We start from the raw sequence: 21281 nt of genomic DNA, 5'->3' as shown, positions 1-21281 counted from the left end.
TGCATTTGGCTTAAACATGAAATAAAGCATTTACCAGGTGTGGTGTATGACACTTCTGGACTTGGTAACGTTTTTGGTTTTGCAGTAAAACGCTGGGGCACCTTAGGAACTGAAAGAGAGAACTCATATTGTAAGTCATTTGGTTTCAGGATCTTCCAGTCATGCTTAACACATAAGACATGCCAAGGTGTAGCCTGAACACTGATAAAACAAAGCATTAGAGAGAAGACAGAAGGAGTTAGACAGATGACATAACCTTAAGCTCTAGAAATAGGTTAGTTAGAATTCCAAATAATTATATAATAGTGAAATCCGAGAAACTGCAAAATTTCAAATTACAAAGTGTCAGAGTAAGATGACGACTTTTTAGAAATCTTTATTTCAGAGGAGACGACAATGGAATGAATGTAAGAGAGCTTTTCTTTACTGGATATGTTTGCTTGACTTCTCCTTAAACCCATTTTTATGTCTTTCCTTAAAGACAAAGTAGGTAAAGATGGTGAGGTCAGGGTGGAATCCTATGGAGCATGGATATGCTTGAAGTCCTCTCAGGTAACAGCAGAGTGGTAAGTGGACAATTCAATGGAATGGGTTGGTTCACATCTTACCCGCCCTGCATTTCTCTGGTCTCAGAGAAACCTTCAAATGAATTTGTTGACAACTAAAATTAGATTTCCACAACTGTTCCTTGGGAATAATAAGGTACTAATATAATAGGCACCAGGAAAATAAGTCTAACAATTATAGTGTATTCTATGATTTCAAAAATGCCTTTATAAGGTTTACACCCTTTGAGTCTCACCATAATGTTGGGAGGAAGGAATTACTAGCTACTCTTTAAAGCTGAGGAAACAGAGCTTCGGGGGTGTGACATCATCTGCTTGAGGTTATGGTTATTAAGTACCAGAGTCAGGACTTGAACCAAATGCTGAGGATCAAACATTATCAATAGGTCTAAACACTTGGGCTCTCTATATCCCAGTTCTGCAGGTCAGATTTTAACTTGCTTCTCATTTTTTAAGGTGAAACAATAAACCTGCCCTAACTCAAGATACAGTTATAAGAATCCAAAGTGAAATGTCAAAATGATGTGACAATTATACTATCATAAATTTTTTTTCCACTCTCAAGGAGCTTCACAAATTTGGTTTTGAAGAATCTGAGTATATTCTGATTTTCACATTGTTTGCCCATGTGAAATCTAGGAGCACCCATAATTTTGATGGTGATAAGAAATTCTAGGTATACAATTAATAATATTGCTATTACCTATAAACACTGGGATCTAAGAAGTCAAACTTTATTGACTTATAAAATATTCCTTATGCTTTCTTTCAGATTTTAGATCCCATTTTGCCTTTGAATGCCAAATATAGATTTAAGCGTTGCCAATTTATAAACACACTTTCAGTAAAACTAACAATAAAAGTTACATGCCCAAGTTACAGAATCTTATTCTGTGAAAGGTGGATGAACAAAATTTGTTGCGCTTTAAGTTGTAAATACTATTGTTAGATTATATTACAGCCCAACAACAATAGTTTGTATTGATATCATGCATATAAACAGGACACTCTCCTGTCCAAATGACTTTTTGAAATTTGCAGGAACTAGTCAAGGGTAAGGGAAGAAGTATTAGGATTCAACTATTTGTCTTTAAAATATTTTGTGGTATATATGTGTACATATACACACCTCCTTGAAAGACTATACAAATCCAGGATATTGCTGGAAACTATTACGTAAGAGTCATATTCTTGCGGGACGAGGAGGTCCCAATTCTACCCACTTTTAAAAAGAATAAGTAGAATGCATTTTGTTTTTCATGACCAGTTTTCAAATTGTTCCCTTACATTAAGTAGTACTGACAAAGCCAGAAGTATCTGGTTTGCAGCTACTTTCCACAAGAGATGCTGATGGACTGGAAGTTGCTTCAATCTGGACATCAGAAGGCTCTCTCATTACAGTCTGGCAGCCACTCCATGGTTTCAGAGTTAGAGAGTGGAACTCACTGAGGATGTGAATCTATCTATTCTGAAGAGCCTGTCTTGTCAAGAAAGGTTGGCTAAAAGTCTAAGTCAAAATGAAATAAATTTGAAACTTAGAATATAGTATAATAATGGAAAATTAGAGCAAGCTCCTGATTTACTATACCGCATTTTAGTAGGTACAAAGTACAGCTCAAAAAGATAAAATTGCAAATAAACTTTTCCTATTACTTCATATCTCCTTTACCTTAAAAATTTTTTTTACTGACCATGATTCACGCCTGAGTGTCTTACTTTTTAGTATTTTTCATCTTTTATAGTTCAACATTCAAGTTTTCATGGTTTCTTCTCCCCATTTGTTTTCTACTTTTGTTCTATGCTTTATATTCAAATCCAAAGCTGAGAGCTGCTTCTCATATAATTTTGTCTGCTATTTTTAAAGTTAGGTTTTAGTTTCCTATTATAATAACAAATTTAATATACTTGGTTTATTTAATAACTTGGTATATTCTTAAAACTTCGATGTTTTTATTCCTATTCATTATTATTCACTAATCATTATTTTCTCAGACTTCTGGTATGTTAATGTTTCAAATGTATTATTATTATTTAAAATTTCATATTATTTGGGGGAATGTTGCCTTAGTACCTTCATATATTTATTATCAGAATAAATTATTTTCATAGCTAAGTTTTAGTAATTAGAACATATTTAAAATTATGCTAAATAAGGCAGATTTAAAATCATAGAAAAAATTTAATGATAGGTAAAATTTCCCTCAATTGATATTAGAGACCACACCTAAAACTACAGGGGTTTTCTTTTCCCCTGTAGCAAAACCAGAATGACAATACCTAATGACAGAGATTCTGAGGTATGAGTGAAATATCTGTAGTGGGAATCCAGAATCACTACCTGCATCAAGCATAATGTGATGGTGCTAAACATTTTCCTTTCCCCAGACTAGATTAGTGGTCGCGAAAGTTCCTTTCCCGGTATCCTGGGTGGGTGCACCTCAGACATTTGTTGTAGTCAGCCCATGTATTGAGGAAAATTTCAAATTAGATGATTGGCAGAAGGAAGCACATTCAGGAATAGTGGAAGGGATAGGAGTGTAGTCTCAGGCTGGGGAAGGAAAACGAAGTAGGCAGGCTACTCTTTTTAAGCAATGCCATTCATGTCCATCTCATCTTCAATAACACAACATTAAGGGAAGCTTTGTGGAATAAGCTCTTCCAATGATGTACTTTTTTAGTAAGTCCAAAAAGAAATTTAAATATTTATTAGGTTACAGAGGAAGACTTGTTTTACAAGTGTTAAAGACTCAATCTGCTATCATAACTATTAATGAACAATTTGCTAGAATAACCCCACTAACCTCAAACTTTTCAAGCTAAAATGTAAAATATATATTTACCTGGTTGTGTCTGTGGGATTCTTGGGCGTGGTGATGTTTTTGGCTTAGGAGGAGCACGTGGTGTCTGCTTGGGAGCTAAAAGAAAGGATATAGGTTCGGAAATCTTGAGCCCTTCAAGAATGACAGTACCTAAGCCTCTAGAAGCTCAGGGATGTTTACTGAGTGACTGAAGACCTAAATACCCAACAATTAAGGCTCCCAAAGATCTGCAAAGTATAGGAAGGTAACTTTTTTATATAACAGAAAACAAAACAAAAAGTCACATTAATTGATACGTAAGATGTTCGGCTGGCAAAATGAAACTTGGGATTTCAGAAATATTGACATCAAATACCTTCTAAATAGTTTGAAAATAAATTCATAATAACAAGAATTCATCCTTATTATAAGTTCATATAATTTTATCAGAATATTTAGTTGTACTATTTTAAGCACAAATACATATGTTTGCTAAATAAAAAACAAAGTTAACATGTTATAGCCCAAACATATAATGTATTTTAATAGCAAGTGCTAATGGAAAAATTAATCTTACCAAACAAAACACAGTTTTATTGGTTATATAGGGGAAGAGAGGGAAGAGAAATTGAACACCAAGGATATTTTCTATGGAGAGTTATTCCTTTGCTGAGCAAATCCGAAAGAAATTCTAGGACAATCAGGGTAAAAACCAATTTTTTCTTCACCAAAAAAAAATGAAAAATCTATCCTGCTGAAGGAAAGGAATTATCAGATGCAAGGTTGCAGCTTATGGAAACACCTCATTTGGTTGAACTAAAATGTGTTTGGGATAAAGAAAGGTAAGAAGAAACATGGTCAACATCATGTAGTTTCAGACACCTTAAGAAAAACTTGCTCAAAATAAGAGTTATTTGACACCAGAAGTTTCTGAAGGAGTCTGCAGAATCTTCTTCCTGATACTAAATGAAAAAATACAAGGTATATAATGGTTTCAGTGGAATCTTCTTGCCTGTAGAGAGATGAATACTGATATATGTTGGAGATGACCCGGTTTAGAAGCCTGGAACCTGGGGATTTAGAGCTCCCTTTGCTAATCACTGGGTCTAAGGTCTCAGGTTCTTCATCAGAAGTTACACAATTTTAAACAACTCTTCCAATCTTAAAATTCTGTCATTCCAGCATTTCTCACAGTTTGTGATTTTCTGATTCTCAACTACCCTACTTGCTAAGGTTCTAACTGATATGCCACTTACTTTGCCAGAGGATAAGAAAGACCATCTGAAGGTTAGGCATGTCATAAAGCAATGCCATGAAAAATGATACAGAATGAGATAAGAATCACTAATAACAGTATTTGCAATGAGACATTCCAATGATATTAATTATTATAGTTATTAAGAACAAAATTTGGAAAAGTTAGGTATAACTGACTGATTTCATTATTTTAGTCAATGTGGATTTCTTTTTGTTAAAAAACTGTAGGGTTTATAGGCAACATCTAGTAGGATATTCAGCAGACAATGAGTAAACTTAAAATCCACATCTCCCTTGGAAACAGAGTCATATAAAAATAGTTTAATGCCAATCAAAACAGAAGTTTGGGCTTATTTATAACCTTCTATTACATTGAAACCTATAGCTATTGAGAGGATTTTTAAAAATAAGAAGCATATTTAGTTATTCATGTTGATTATTTTTCATTCATTTCAAACTCCACTACTATGTAAAGCTTTGTGATAAGCCAAAGTAATTGCTTTGACTTTTTTTATTTGTATGCAGTGAAATGGCCAAAGCACTGCAGAAAGGAGTGGAAAGAAGAAAGGTATCTGAATAACTACAAGGTGACTGGCCAGTACACCCCCTTTCATGTGGACTGCACAGTCAAACCTGTTTCTGGAGGTTTCTTTTAATGTCAAAAGCAAATCAGAAAGCTTAAAATACTTTTTACATGATCATAGAACTTGTAAAACTAGTTGAGATGAATTAGAATTAAAATCAGAATATATATATTTTAAAATAGAACAGAATATAAATCTTCTTCCCAGAAGCATTCCTATTCCCTGAATTAAACACTTGCAGAGTAGCTGAGAGGTATTTTTCAACCATATCCTAAAGAACAACACTGCCATTTGAGTAATTATCAATGATAGCAGGATATCAGACAGGTAGGATTACCCATCAAAGTCTGTGGGCAGAATGATAAAGTCAGGGCCTCTGATGCCTTGAAGTGACCATACTGACATTCTGCAAACACTCACCTCATATATGACATACAAAATAATGTATTTACCGGGTTCAGTCTGAGGCTCATCTGGGCTGGGTAGGGTTATAGACTGAGAAGGCAGAGGCGACGTTTCTATGGTAATTGAAGGAAAGTACGCGGGTTACTATAGCACTTGACAGACCTTGAGTACAGATAACAGGCAGGATGGTAACAAATTGATTTTTTAAAATAAAGAAAATTGCAAGTCTGCAGCAAAACGGTGTTCCTACTCCTTCATAATGCATTTGGTTAAAAAAAAGGTTGCAAATGAAGCTTACAAAGTACTTCTAAAATTCTCATTTCACATTAGAACTCTACCTCCTCAACAATGCTACAAAGATATATTCAATAGGAATCATGAAGGGAAAAAAGGAATTTTAAAAATATTATAGTATGAGTCATTCAAGCAGCACTGAATTTCACTTAAAGAATGGAGAAGAAAACCACATATGTAAATAACTGTGATGGGATAAGTGTTAATGCAAAGTATGTTGCTAGGTCAGAAAGTATAAATGGATCATTGCGCCAAAAAAGCATTATCTGAAACATTCAACACAATGCCAAGCTGGCAGGATGTACAGCGTTAGGAAAAAAATATTTTAGATTCAACAGTTCTGCTGACTTAAGAAGAGAAAAAAAGCAAAGTCTTGTTACACAACTGAATGGGAGGAAGGACATTTTTGGACAATGGTTATGGATAGGAGCACCTTGAAAGAAAAGTAACTGCCATGGCGAAGAGTGACGGTGTAACATGAATTCACAATGAGAGAGACCCGGAGGTTCTCAGGCGATGGTGGCAATGAGGACAGAGAGCACGTAGGGTTGGGCTACCGAGGTTATTACCTAGTGTGGTCTCAGGTGGTTCAGACACATATGTAATAGATTCCACAACTGTACCAAAACAAAGGAGAAAAATTTTAGAAACTGAGATATTAAGCTATAGTAAAGTATTTTTTGAATATCAAATTTTATTAATAATTTGCATCATAATTTTACAGACAGGGACAATGGATTTAGACAGGAAAAAAGAATTAGGAGGAAAATCCTATTCTATAATACGAATCCTCCAATTAATATTAATGTTTTAATTGTCATTAACTGGGTTTCAAATGTTATTATGCCTCAACCTTTAGACTTCAGCAGAGAAAGACGAATTTATTTCTGTATTCAGAGAGAGTCAATTATCACTTTAAGAATTCAAGAATGTTGGAAGCTGTAGCTCTTCAAATCTGTTTAATTGTGAATCAAGTACCACAGCTTGAACTTTCATATTCCGTGGATGTAACTGATGTTAATTTAAAATGTGTGGAATAAATGAATCAAAGCATTAAAACCTTTGCTACCTTCAGTCTTTGGCTCCTGTGGCCAGAGTGGTGCTTTGGCAGTGGGATATACATAGTCTGTTTTGGCTGGTGCTAGGGAAGAAACAGGAATGGCTGGTTAGTGGTGGGCAACCCAAAGCACACTGTAATAGAACCCTGCATTTAATTTAAAAATAGAATTGAGCTCTCTTAAGCAGATATATTCTTGAGAATAATTAACATTTAGGTAGATTATGAAGATGACACAATTTAGGAGGGCAGAAATGAAAGCAGGAAATGAAGGCAGTGTGCTATGTGGGAAACACGCACACCCCGTACATAATGTATGGCAGAGTCAACAGCAATGCTACCTGGAACAAAGCAGATAATTCCACTTTCATTTTTTTTTCGTATAAGAATTCCAGTTAGAAACACATATAGAATGAGTACTTGGAGAGCAAAAGCACGGGATGAATCCTAAAAGTGATATGAAAATGAAAAATAGGTTGTACATATTCATATTGAAAGAGCAAGCAGAAAAGGCTAAAATTTTCATTTTGAGTGAGAATAAGGAAATTATGAAACTTGCATAGCAATACAGCAGATGTGAACACAAAGTGCTGTATACAATGACATTCAAGACCCATTGGATGAGCACAGACAAGCTGTGAGGAGCAGGTGGCTATGAAATGTCACAAAGCATGAGGACATCCAGAGATGACTTTGCAATGAGATGGAAAAGCACATATGCTTGACTTCCCATTGGGGAACATTTTTACCTATGGTCTCCTTTGGTGACTCAGTACTAAATGTAACCAATTCCAGAACATCAGAAACTAGTAAAAAACAGAAAACGGTACAATTGATAAAAGATAGGTTGTAAGTATTTACAAAAGTGCTTTGCATCCAGTAAGTGTTCAATGTTAACTGTTGGGGTAACAACATTATTAACACTAAGGGAAGCTCTCATAACTGAACTGAATTCACAACATTATAACTACTGTAGGTTACCATTAACAACCTAGTTTGTACATTCAACATGAGTACCAAAATGTCATTAATCAAAAGATACTCAAAAGAGATGGAAAGAAATTACAGTCCTATGGTAGAAAAATATAGTATCCAGTGTTTTAAAATAAATGTCAGGAAGTAGCAACAACATTGCTAATACTGATTTTTAAAATTTGCATCCATTTTTTTTTTTCCCGAGACAGGATCTGGCTTTGTCAACAAGATGGAGTAGGGTGGCATGAACATGGCTCACTGCAGTCTTGACCTCCTGGGCTCAAGTGATCCTCCTACCTCACCCTCCTAAGTAGCTGGGACTACAGGCGTGCACTACTATGCCCAGCTAATTTTTGTATTTTTTGTAGAGTTGGGGTTTTGCCATGTTGCCGAGGCTGGTCATAAAATTCTGAGCTCAAGCAATCCGCCAGCCTTGGCCTACCAAATTGTTGGGATTACAGGTGTAAGCCACTATGCCTGGCCTATTTACAAGCTTGAAGGGCAGTATATTTGAAAGGATTCACATTGTTTATGAGGAAGTTTTATTATTTTTACTGAAGTGAGAAATTTCTCCTTCCTTGATGGTCACAATTGAACTAGTGTTCTTTTAGCACAAATTTAATTTACTATTAAAGAGAGCCACAAACTTGTAAATGTTGAAAAAATAAGGATAAAGAATAAAATTAGTTCTTCTAAGTGGTTTGCAACCACTTAATCAGATATGTGATTATTTTCTAGAATGATACAAATGCAATGAAAAGTACTTTTATACATTCAAGTGGTGATATTAATGTATTACTAATTTAACAACATGCAATCACAAAAAAGAGCATTGTGCAGTATTTACAGTTATTAATGTGTATTCCTTTTTCATTTTTTTATCTTTGGAAATATAACTTAGAGACTTACAGTATGCCTCTTAAAGCACACAGTATACCCAGACAGATAAAACAATCTATTTACCAAGTTGACTTTCTGTCATTTCTAGGCTTGGTGATGTCACTGGTTTCAAAATAAGAGTTTGCAGTTCAGTCGGAGCTGAAAGAAGAGGGTCTCAATTGTAAGAGTAATTTTCAGTTATTTATTTCACAGGTTTTAGACAGAGGTAGCAGTGAACTAAAATACACAGACCCTGAAAATCATGAGATTATGGAGAGCCATACAGAATGTGCCCTATTTAAAGCAGAAGTCAGCAAACTATAGCCCTTCCAAGTCTCGCCAGTGGGCCAATAATGGTTCTCACATTTTTTTTTAAGCAATGGGAAAAATGAAAAGTGATATTTCATGACACGTGAAAATGGTATGAAATTCAAATAAAGTTTTATTGGAACATAGCCATAGAATGAACTAAAATTGTTCAGGGCATATTCATGCATCAGCTTTGGTTGCCTTCAAGCTAAAACAGCAGAATTGAGTAGCTGTAACGGAAACTGACCCACAAATTCTAAAAGTTATTGTTTAACTTTTCACAGAAAAAAAATTGCTGACTCCTGGTTCAAAATGTCCTTCTGAAAAAGCAGGAGCCTATTTGGAAAATTAAGTTCTCATGGACTATTGTATCTGAATCTCAGTTCCCACAAGAGCTAAGAGCTGCCTATAGCTGATTTCATGATAGTAACATTAACAAAATGTTGAATATCATCTAGGAGCGTTTTGTTCTATACTTTAGTTTCACCATCCCCTTAGCCACCCTTAACAAGTATTGATACTTGTTTTATTTGTGCTGTTCCCATCCTTCCACCCTCTAATCCAAATCCTATAATTATTTCAAAGTCCAACTACTCTCTGTCATCAGCCCACATCGTTCCTTGACTCCTGTAAATATTTTGTTTTTACTACTCAACTAAACAAGCAGTTCTCATAGGAGGAAATTGCTCTATATCTAGAAAACTGTATCTAAGAAAACCTTTGGGTTTCTTCACAATTACTTTGTACTTTAAGAGGTAAAATGTGTCCTTTCTTTCGGTTTCTACCTCTGCTTCTTATTCCACCCCACTCAACTGTTAATATGGTGTTGGGTATACAAAGAATGAGGAAATGATTGTTTTCTTAAGGAAAAGTAGCAGCACCATTGAGAAAGAGATGAATGAAATGGAATAAGAATTGTATAAGATTGATCCTTTGTAAGATACAGTCCTTATGTAGGGCACACGATGAATTTAGCCACTGGATAGATCTCCCTCAGCTATGAATCAATAATGAGCCCTGTAATTGTCAAGCTGTTGACCACTATAAGTGCCTTTTCTCTTAGAAGGCAAAGAAATGGGAAGATATTCAAGCTTATTGTCATACCTGTGATTCAAGTGCAATGGGCTAAGACTCCTTAAACCTTCTAAAACCTAAGCCATAGATTTTCGTTATTTCAGCTGAGAGGGTTTAGGGAGTTTAAGGTCTGAGGGATCGAATAACCCCTATTCATCCTCCTTTATGTTTTTGAAACTAAAAGATGATGATCTTAGGTTGCTATAGTGTTTGTAGGTCTAGAAATCATTGAAAGCATTGTATATAGACTTATGTTTTCTAAAACATGTTAGATTTCCTTGAGCTTATTTCCTAAATTAAAAAAAAATTACTTTGTTTCTGATCATCACTAAGGGTTCCTTTAGAGACCAAAATCACATATGAAGTGATTAAAGGAATAAATATTGAACATGCATAGATATTCAGAGGGATTCCTACTTAGCAAAGATTAAGAGCCATTACTAAACCGTGGTGAAGAACAGTGGTCAAGCTTATCAATGATTGACGAGCCTGGAACTTTCAGGGAAAAGCTATTTTAATGTAATAAGGACACCTTATTCCTTAAAATAGGCTAAATACCAAATGGAAGGGTATTTAGATCTGTAAATACTAAATACCAATTTGGACCTCAGATTTAACACTGAATCATATGGTACAATTTTAAAGAGAGTTTCATGATGGACAGCTGTCCTTCACTGGGTCCAGGGACATCTGCGAAAAACAACAGGTAACACTTGAATTAAAACTGCTGACTATTTTAAAATGAAGTGTAGAATGGAATAACAGAGTCTCAGGAAGCAGAAGCAACTCTGGTCATGACAGTGCTCAAGTGGGTTTTTAAATGGCAATAAAAAGCATTTAATGCAAGTCACAAAAATCATTACCAAATGTTGTTCCTGGAGCATCAGTACTATGAACAACAGGTTCAAAGCCTGTAACAGAAACTAACCAAAAGCAACAACATGAATACAAGAAGCTTAAAGACATTTTTTAAAAAAAATCCTCAATTTTTATTTTAAAACATGGGTTTCAAATGATACACAATTTTTTAAAACTTTTGAATTGATAGGAAGCACATAGTTGCTTTTGGAAGATTTGGCCACACTAGCTAGAACAATTCATCACAGAAGGTAGTTACAACCTTTGAACTCTGCTACATATTTTGATATTATCCACATGAGATTTTCCTAGGTATTTGGTTTTCTAACTGGTATGGATGTTTGGCTTTGGAAATTTGTTTAGGTAACAGATACGAAAATATATAGAGAAATATATATGAAAGTAACTGATATATTACTTTTTTATATATTACTTTATATATTACTTATATATTACTTTATAAATATATAAGAAAGTTGCTTTTCTTGGAAGTTGAAAAAAATGTCTGTTCATGTAATCATGTCTATAACAAATGGATCACATGTTTCAATGCAGATATAGCAATAAATACCCATGAGTATGCTAATCTCGCTGTAAACACATCTTTAAAGAGTGACCAAGAACATCATCCAAACCAAGTCATTTAGGAGATCAGGCACACAAGTGTCCCCAAGCCATGTTCTCCTGGACAGCTCTGTACGAGAAGCAGCTGCTACTCATGTCAAATAATTTGATTCTTAGAAAACATGATGACTGTTACTTCCCGTCATAGGCATTTCTTTAGGACTTTATTGGGACAGTCTGCCAGGGTTCAGGTTCCTTGGCTACTTAAACCAAGGATTGATACATTTACCCAATTTGTTCTGAGGTACTTCAGGACTTGATGTAGTTTTGGGTCTGGGACGGGGACGACGTGTCCGTTGTGTTTTAGGAGCTGAAGGAAGAAACTTTGGATTACTCTAGTGCAGTTGGCTTTGGAGACAAAACTTTTAGGTTTTTAAAGGTATGTCATATTTCCTTGAGACTTAAGTCATATGTCTTTTAAGATTAAAATATTTTCTATTTTGTTAATTTTTTTAATCACTGAAGATTCTTGAGAGAGAAAACTTATGTATAAAATCAAGTTGAAAAGTGAAGAGACTCATACATCTTTAACTTCAAAAACACTAGAGCCAAACTCTGGATGATAGAGTCTTAGGCTCACACTAAATCTTTTGAGTATGCCAAAGAATCCATGATACCATAACTGTTAGAGTTTAGTCAGTTTAGGTAAGATATAGCCACTAGCAACTGTGTTTGAAATTTAGCTTTAGACATGAATGACATGAATGCTGTTTAGACAAAAGTACATGACACAAATTCAAATAAGATTACATGGTAGACTCTGAACTAGGTCCATGCATAGCTTTTGAAAATAATAGGTAACTTCTAAGCATCACTAATACTCCAATATAAAGTTGAAGGACAATATAAAGTTGAAGGATAGCAGAAGATGACAAGATAGTCCTACAAAGCTGATGACAATGTGATTATGTTAATGATGGAATGGATTTGAAAATAAGCAGGAAAAAATTATTCAGGAACACAGAATATCATTACCTAATGTTGTTTCTGGAACCTTGGTTCTAAAAGTGTCAGGTTCAAGGACTGTAGTAACAACTAGACAAAAATAATAAAATAAAGCAAAGAGATTTAACTTGAATATTAATTTCCCATGTCAATTTTTAAGCTTCAGAACTGAGAGAAAAGTAAGACTTGTTTTTTGCAGATTTGGCCAAACCATGGTCAGGTACCCATTAGTCTCATAAGACAGACTTGGAAGATAGCATTGCACTCAGCTTAATATCACTATGTGGTCAACAAAACATTCTCCTAGATGTTTGATTATCTGATTCTTGCTACACATTAGTGGAAGATTGTTGGACAAGCTTTTTACACATTTGCATAATATATGCTTTTCTAACTGTACTGAAAAAGGCATTTATCAGTCTACTTGCACATCTATAGAAGTTGGGATAAATGTCTTGTTATCTACTGTCTAAGTAACTATGGGTACAATAAAGAGTTCATATGTATGAAAGCATAAAGAACACCATATAATTAATAAACTGTGCTCATCAAAATCTCAATGTATTCCTTGATTCAGTAAAAGTTAAGAAACTGTTAAATCTTAATAAAGATGAATAAAGAGTCAGTCTATCCTATTATGGAAGCCTCTGATTAAAACTTTCAAGACTTAGGTACATTTTACAATTTGACAATTTACTAAAAACATCATTCCTTGAAACAAAAAAATCAATATTACACAGATCCTAATATAATGAAAAATAATATGAGCAAAGAAACACTGTGCTTCCCTACAATCGATGAGGAACAAGCAGCATAAATAAGGCACAGAGATTCGTGTTTGAAATGCAGCTTAAAAAGGTCAATGCTGTTTAAACAAATGCACATGATCGCATGACACATTGAACGGTTAAAAGCAGTTTGATGTCCTGATTTTAGTTCATGCACAGTTCTCTCAAATTCAACTGATAATGTGACACAGAGCCTAGCATAATTTCAAGATAAAGACTATAATGGAATGATGACAAAGAATGACAGGATGGTCTTATGATGAAGAAGAAACTGACTACAGTGGTATGACAATAAGCAGGAAAAGCACTATTTGAAGGACACACATTCTCATTACCCATGGTTTTTGGAGCTTCAGTTCTGAGAGTACCAGGTTCAAGATCTGTAGCAGGAACTAATTAAAAGCAATGAAATAAACTTGTGAAAAGCCAGTAAATTATATCTTTCCAGTATAATACTGCTTCAATCAGTATATAGCAATTTTAAGAAATTTTCTGAAATTTGATACTTGTTATTTGAAGACTTGGCCATCTTATAGCCAGATAAACAATTCTTTTAAAAGGCACTTAGTCACAGCCTACACAATTTGGCACACATCTCAATAAAGCCCACGTAAGATTCTCCTAGGTGTCTGAGTACTTAGTTCCAACTATTGTAGAAGACTGCCCTAGAAGCTTATTCAGACATTTTGCCAAATATATACTTATCTAACTGTCCTAGTAACTGTTGGTATGTTTGTGGAAGCTTTAACAGTGTGTCTAAATGAGCACGAATACAGTCAGCAGCCTGTTTGAGAGAAGACATAGCAAAGAATAAAGCAAAATGAATCAAAGGCTGAGATTTCATTTGCAGTAAAGGCACTCAACAAATCAGGAGAAGGGACAAACACGCAGAGTAGCTCTCTACTCTCTAAAGTGCAGGACCCTAGATGGGTGATGCTTCTTGGGTCAGATGCAAACTGCTAAGGACTTTCTTCAACTGCTCTTATAAACCCTTCCAAATGCAGCTGTCATCACTACTTAGAAGCAGAATCCTGTGTGTTTCAAGAAGCCTGTGCCCTCTGACTTGCCTCTACCCTTCCTGTCTGACTCTCTTCATCTCTAAGATTTTAAGACCCAACTTCTTTCCAATTATTTATTCTTATTCTTCATAACATTTTCTTTTTCTAAGCTTTTAGATGTGTACAGCACCCCTCAAAACAAGTTCAATTTACCCAGATATACTCCCTTGCTTCAATCTTTGAATGTTTCATACTGGGACAGGTTTTGATCTTGACTATACTACAGAGTAAGATGTGAAAAACAAGCTTCCTTCTCCTGTGATAGCCTCACAGTTGTTGATGCAGCTGTGAGAAGATAGAAGGCACTTAAATTTTTTTCTAGAAATAAAAATGCCTGGTTCTATTTAACACATTTTTGTATTTATGAGGACAATTGAATGAAATAAAAAGTAGTAAATAAGAGGCCGGGCATGGTGGCTTACACCTGTAATCCCAGCACTTTGGGAGGCTGAGGCAAGCAGATAATAAGGTCAGGAGTTTGAGACCAGTCTGACTAACATGGTGAAACCCGTCTCTACTGAAAATACAAAAATTAGCTGGGTGTGGTGGCACGCGCCTGTAATCCCAGCTACTCAGGAGGCTGAGGCAGGAGAATTGCTTGAACCGGGAGGTGGAGGTTGCAGTGAGCTGAGATCGCGCCACTACACTCCAGCGTGGGCAACAGAGTAAGACTCTGTCTCAAAAAAAAAAAAAAAAAAAGAAAAAAGAAAAAAAGAAAGAATTAGTAAATAAGATACACAGTAAGAGACAAACCTATATGCAGAAAATGCAAGGAATTCACCTGCCACACAGATCTATCCCAACTGCGTTATCCTTTGCTAACTCAACAGGGGGAGCAATAGCAGATCTTTTTTGCCTTCATCCACGTGGTGCTCACACAGGCCATCACTCCCATCATTGGCATCAGTTATAAATTCCTGAGAGCAGCTAGGATGAGCTACTTTAACCAGAAACCCAAATTTACCCGGTTTGGTTTGAGGAACCTCAGGACTTGGTGTGGTTTTAGTTTTGGGACGTGGACGACGAGTTCGTTGTGATGTTTTAGGAGCTGAAGAAAGAAAACCTTCAGTTACTACAGAGTCCGTAGTTCAGAAGCTATGAGTAGCATGACATACGGTTTGAGATCTCTTAAAACTTACTAGATTTTCTCATATTTCAGGAAATTTGTCTTTTTAACTTTTTAATTAGAAACATTCACTATTATTATAATAGTATGTCTCCTTTTACAATTGAAGAAAGTTGATTGGGAGGAAGTGTCATATTCTAAAATGAAATTGCTAAATTAAGAAGTGAAGAATAGTCAATAGGACTCATCAAATAAAAAGATCAAGAGTCACTGCTAAAATATAGTGGTGGTGGTCAGTTATAAGTTCTTTGACAATTACTAAAATAAGACCACATAATCAATGAAAATGTCAATCAGAGAATGTCACATAGATAGCAAAAATAAATGAGTAAATAGAACTTTAGATTCATAAAGAAACTCTCTGGTATCACAATAATGTTAGAATCAAGAAAACTGCATTTTAAAGTCACCTTTAACAAAAAAAATTGGTTAAAAAACATACTAGATGACGAAATAATTTCAGATGGTTACATACCCAAAACATAGCCTGAGTTAGGTTCATGCATGGCTCTTTTAAAAACAAAGGGTGATTTATTTTAAGAGTCAGAATTTTCAATACTTTTAGGATGAAGAATATGATGGAATGACAACACAGAATGACGATGTAGTCTTAAAAAGCATAAGAATCTGCGGCTATGATGATGGAATGGGTTTGACGATGAGAAGGAAGAACACTCAATGAGGATTGCAACGTGCTATTACCTTGTGTTGTCACCCAAGTCTCAGTTCTGAGTGTAACAGGTTTGAGCTCTGCAGTAGGAACTGACCAAAAGCATTAAAATTAACCAAATGATTATTTTAAATGAATGTAAACTCAAAACTTTTCTTCAAAAATGAGTCTTACTAGTATAATACAGCTTATAGAATTATATAGCAACCTTTAAAAACTGTTAAAACTCAAAAAGTAGACAGTTGATTTCCTAAAATTTGACTATACCTAACTCAGGTACCTATTTCCTTATTCTTCATTCTCTGGTTATCTAATTAATAATCCAAAATGGACTATGTAGGTATTGCTAAGAATTCATCTTTGGAAAGAGAGGGAGGCCTTAGCATGATGAATTGAGTAGGATATTCCTCCATTCTGAGCAAAGAAAGAACATGCCTTCATGTGGAAAGAACAGCTTGCTGATGTCTACCAGATCAAATCTCAACTGCTCCATCAAGGACCTAGGCATCTCCACCATGGGTATCCATGGTCCTAGTGAGATTCAGAAGGGATTTGCCTGTCATCTTGAAGTAAGACTTTTTTTTTTGAGATGGAGTCTTGTTCTGTCACCAAGGCTGGAGTGCAGTGGCGTGATCTCGGCTCACTGCAACCTCCACCTCCTGGGGTTCAAGCAATTCTCTGCCTCAGCCTCCTGAGTAGCTGGGATTACAGGCACCCACCACCATGCCCAGCTAATTTTTGTATTTTTAGTAGAGACGGGGTTTCACCATCTTGGTCAGGCTGGTCTTGAACTCCTGACCTCATGATCCACCCACCTCAGCCTCCCAAAGTGCTAGGATTACAGGTGTGAGCCACCGTGCCCAGCAAAGTAAGACATCTTTATATCGGTTGTCCAGTTAGACTGTCTCCTCTGGTTGGTCTCTACTTGTCTTTTCCTTTTGATTTTATTCTTCCCACCCTTCTACTCATCCCTGTGCCTTGGTGATTTCAAGGCTCCATTTCTCCTTAATCTATATTTCCCTGCTCCAAATATTTACACACCAAGCACATCTTGTTGATAGCACTCCAAAACCAGTCTTGCATTTGCACAGATACTGCCCCATACCATCTTTTACTTTATTTACAAAGGAAAGGCTTCTGTTCTCAACTGTCTTACAGGTTTGAGGATCAAAATGCATCTCTGACATCTGATGTATACCCCAAATGTGCTAATATGACTGGGAGGATATCTAAGGCACTTAATGTTTGTTGACTTGAGCTGAATATGTCTAATTTTTCTAAAGAAGTTTTATTTTTAAGAGATAAATGGAAGTTAATAAAATGCACAGTGCCAGAGAAGACTGCACAAAGTAAGCATGAGGCATTCACAGTTGCTCCACAGATCTCCTAACAGTGTTTCTCTTACATCTTCACAGTGGGATCTGCTGCTGACCATGAGTTGTAGCTTCCCTCTCACAGGGGCCTATTGGTTACTCCCAACCACTGGGATTACTCTTGAGGCCCCACTGGCTTAGGCTTCAGGGACTCTTTAAACCAGGAACACATAGTTTACCTGGTTTGGATTCAGGTGCTTCAGGACGTGGTGTGGTTTTTGTTCTGAGACGTGGACGACGTGTTCGTTGTGATGTTTTGGAAGCTGAAGGAAGAAGTTCTTGGGTTACAACATAACTACATTATCTATGATTCTGGAAGCTGTGCGAGGTAAAAAAAAAAAAAAAACATGACTCTACTGCTTTATAGATATTTGCCTTTTAGTTTGAGATTTTTGTCACGTGCATTCCTCCTTATAGATCTTTTATAATAGAAAGCTCCTTAAGACAAAAATCACTTTTTAATTTGAGAAATAAAGATTAGAAATTTTAATGAAAATCTCATAGGGTAGATTTACTGGGTACCAAAAAGGTTAAGTACTATTACCAAATTTTAATGGATAACAAAGGATAGTTCCACTAAATCTGAGATTTACAACTTACTCTTTCAATTTTTGGCACATATTCTGTAGAGCTGTTAAAATCTGAACATATTATGACCTTATTAGAGACAAAACAATAAATCTCTATGCAAATAGAAAAAAGGGTAGAAATTTAGAAGCACAGTGGGTCCTCTGGCTTTATGAGAGTTAATAGCTTTATCTGTCCAGGAAGGATTCAGAAAACCACTAATATGTTTGAAACATAGCTTTATCACAAACACTGTTTAAACAAAACACAGAATAACATGACAATTTCCAGCAGGTTATATGGCAAATAAATGTCCTCAAGTAGATTCATGCATGACTGCTTCCTCTTAAAAACAACAGTTAAGAGTCTTCATAATTTCAAGAAGAGTTGAATGGCCATCAAGAATGACACTGTCGTCACAAGAAACAAATTGAAACTCTAGGTTTGACAATAAGCAAAAGAAGCTTGTCGAAAACACTGTGTATCAACATTACCTAATGTTGTTGAGGCCTCAGGTCTAAGAGTGACAGGTTCTAGGACTGTAGCAGGAACTGACCAAAACAACATGTAAATCAAAGAGATTTTTAAACATATGAGAAGTTAGAACACTCACATGCAAACAAATTTTACTGGTATGTCAATTCTTCCAGAGAAACAAAGAAAAAAATTAACTTCTTAACTGAGGGGAAGAATGTGTGTTTGTTCATTGATGATTTGGCCAAACTATAGGCATGGTGAGTCTCAGGCTTAGCTTTTGAACTATCTTGAGTAGGTTAAAGAAGTCAACAAGAAATTCTATTAAGTTTTTAACTAATGAATTCTGATATGGAAAACTGCACTGGAAAACATTTTAATGCATTTATCTCATGTATACTTAGAAATTGTCTTAAAAGACACAATTACTCTGTACTTCTGAACATTAGTGCTTATTACATATAAGTAAACATGGATACAAGAGACAGTTCATATGTTTGAAACCGACATAAAAAATTAATCATTGAAGTGGACTATGTTCATCTTGCCAAGAACTCATCTATAGACAGAGTTTGAGACCTCCGTCCAAACTATGACACCTAAGAGAAGAGGGTGGTCACTCAGCCTGTAATAATCGGTAGAGCATCTGTCTGCCCTCAGCCCAGAATAAGTGGAAATCAAAGACTTTTGATGTTTCTGTATCAAATCTAAGCTTCTGAATCAGGTCCTCAAAATCCTTCTTCATCTGACTTGATGTACCCTTCCAAATGCACCATCATGAACAGTCGTATATGACCATCTAGAAGGAGTCCCTCTAGACTGGACTGCCTTTCTAGCTGACCCAACACATGTGGTCCTTCTGCCCTAGTTCATTCTTCCCTCCATTCATCCAAATCCTCAGTGGGCCCAAGGTCCAAGTCCAGCCCACCTCGATCTTTTCTTTTGAGATAAAACACAAAGATCACTACTTTATATTTGTGTCAGGCAAACATATCTTCAACTCCACGCTTTCTGCAGTAAAATAACTCTCCTAAAGCTGACATATCACCCATAGTTGCCAGCGTGGGAACGGGAATATGCGAGACACTTACAATTACGTTTACTTGAACTGAATATGTTGGCTCTGCTAAAGAAGTTCTACCTTTAAGATGTGAATGGAATTTGACAGTAAGAAATATACTAACTATGTGGTTTCAAAGAAAAGTCTCACATAGAAATAATAAGATATGCTGGCACTAGTTGGGTCTCACCCACACACTATCCTCCTTGAAAGCTGAGCAGAGGAGATGGTACTGATGCTCAGCTTTCAAGGCCCTCGTGCTTAGGGAGAATAAGACCTGTTGTTGCTCAGCATTGGCACTGCTTCAGTCCCCACTGCGACAGGCTGCCAGGGATCACCTTTAAACCAAGGAATCACAGATTTACCGGGTTTGGTCTCAGGTGCCTGAGGGCTCGGTGTAGTTTTAGGTCTGGGACGTGGAGGGCGGGTTCTGTTTGATGTTTTGGTAGCTGAAGGAAGAAAAAGCCTTGTGTTACTCTAGGTCTTATGATTCTGGATACTGAGGAAAGGTTTTTCCAAAACTTGTCAGATCTCCTATAGTTCTAGGAACTTTAGTTGTTTTTAGTTTTACTTTTTCATTCCTTTTATAATGACGTGTCATTTTATCATTGATGGTAATTTTCAGGCACTTGTATTGAGAAACTTACAGAACTTCCTTGCTGGGGAAAAAAAAATGATTGGGGCAGAGTACTCAATGAGAAGGGATAGGAAGTTAGGGTCACATTAAGGAAGAGGCTTATAATTTAAGATTTCAGACTTCAGTAATTCCCTAGTTGTCAAACTAGTAATAAAACATCATTACTTAAAGCACTAATAAAGAAACATACTGGGCATTTTTTTTTTAATCTAGAAACTCAGATGTGCAAAGGAGAGTAAGAATAGCTGTTATTGCCAATCAGCTTTGATAAGAAATAGATCCCAATTTGTTTTAAACTCAATGTTAATATAGAACTCTGCAAATGAAGCACAGGATGACATGATAATTTCAAATGTGCCACATGGCAGGTAAATATTTTGAGTTAAGCTCATGCCTGGCTCTCATAAAAACAGCAGGAAACTTGTTTTTAGGAGGCTTCAGTATTCTTCAGATGATAGAAATAGTTGAATGGTCACAGGCAGTGATGTTTGCTATTTTGTAGAGGAAGACATGCCATGTTATAGGGATGAAGACTGAATGGACTGTACAACAAGCAGCAAAAGCACTTGGCAAACAGCCAGGTAATTGTAGGGTCGTTACCTAAGGTTGTTGCAGGGATCTCAGTTCTAAAAGTAACAGGCTCGAGGTCTGTAACAGGAACTGAAGTAATAAGATAAACAAAAGAGATGGTAAAAAAATGTGTGGGAGCTATAGTATTCATATCAAAACGTATCTTGCTTGTGTAACACTGCCTCTAGGAAGTGTTTCTGGGAAGGGCATTAGGACTGAATTATATTTCCACCCCCCACCCCCAACATATCAAATTCATACGTCAAAGCCCTAATCCTCATAGTGAGACCTTTAAAGAGATAATTAAGGTTAAATGAGGTCATAAGGGTAGAA

At 35.9% G+C, this 21281-nt stretch overlaps 1 protein-coding gene across 50 annotated transcripts in view; it reads right to left on the bottom strand.

Annotated features, from left to right (window-relative positions):
- The window catches only part of ABI3BP (ABI family member 3 binding protein), a 255427-nt gene that overhangs the window by 56264 nt on the left and 177882 nt on the right, over nucleotides 1-21281 (bottom strand). For 19 of the 50 annotated variants that reach the window (XM_024245145.3, XM_024245155.3, XM_024245156.3 and 16 more), the window contains 17 exons: nucleotides 20979-21038; nucleotides 20107-20190; nucleotides 18702-18758; nucleotides 17820-17903; nucleotides 16300-16359; nucleotides 15436-15519; nucleotides 13749-13805; nucleotides 12656-12715; nucleotides 11910-11990; nucleotides 11062-11121; nucleotides 8900-8974; nucleotides 7711-7767; nucleotides 6974-7045; nucleotides 6474-6521; nucleotides 5658-5723; nucleotides 3407-3481; nucleotides 35-109 (listed from right to left, as the gene is read on the bottom strand). In XM_024245145.3, the coding sequence (XP_024100913.3) occupies nucleotides 35-109; nucleotides 3407-3481; nucleotides 5658-5723; nucleotides 6474-6521; nucleotides 6974-7045; nucleotides 7711-7767; nucleotides 8900-8974; nucleotides 11062-11121; nucleotides 11910-11990; nucleotides 12656-12715; nucleotides 13749-13805; nucleotides 15436-15519; nucleotides 16300-16359; nucleotides 17820-17903; nucleotides 18702-18758; nucleotides 20107-20190; nucleotides 20979-21038 (1155 nt within the window). The remainder of the gene's footprint in view (nucleotides 1-34; nucleotides 110-3406; nucleotides 3482-5657; nucleotides 5724-6473; nucleotides 6522-6973; nucleotides 7046-7710; nucleotides 7768-8899; nucleotides 8975-11061; nucleotides 11122-11909; nucleotides 11991-12655; nucleotides 12716-13748; nucleotides 13806-15435; nucleotides 15520-16299; nucleotides 16360-17819; nucleotides 17904-18701; nucleotides 18759-20106; nucleotides 20191-20978; nucleotides 21039-21281) is intronic. The other 31 variants (XM_063721834.1, XM_063721842.1, XM_063721847.1 and 28 more) reach the window with 9 other exon arrangements.

The sequence above is a fragment of the Pongo abelii genome, chromosome 2 (genome assembly GCF_028885655.2).
Source record: "Pongo abelii isolate AG06213 chromosome 2, NHGRI_mPonAbe1-v2.0_pri, whole genome shotgun sequence".
Classification (NCBI taxonomy): domain Eukaryota; kingdom Metazoa; phylum Chordata; class Mammalia; order Primates; family Hominidae; genus Pongo; species Pongo abelii.
The sequence above is the reverse complement of the archived record's forward strand: the minus strand, read 5'-3'. Positions and strand labels throughout refer to the sequence as shown.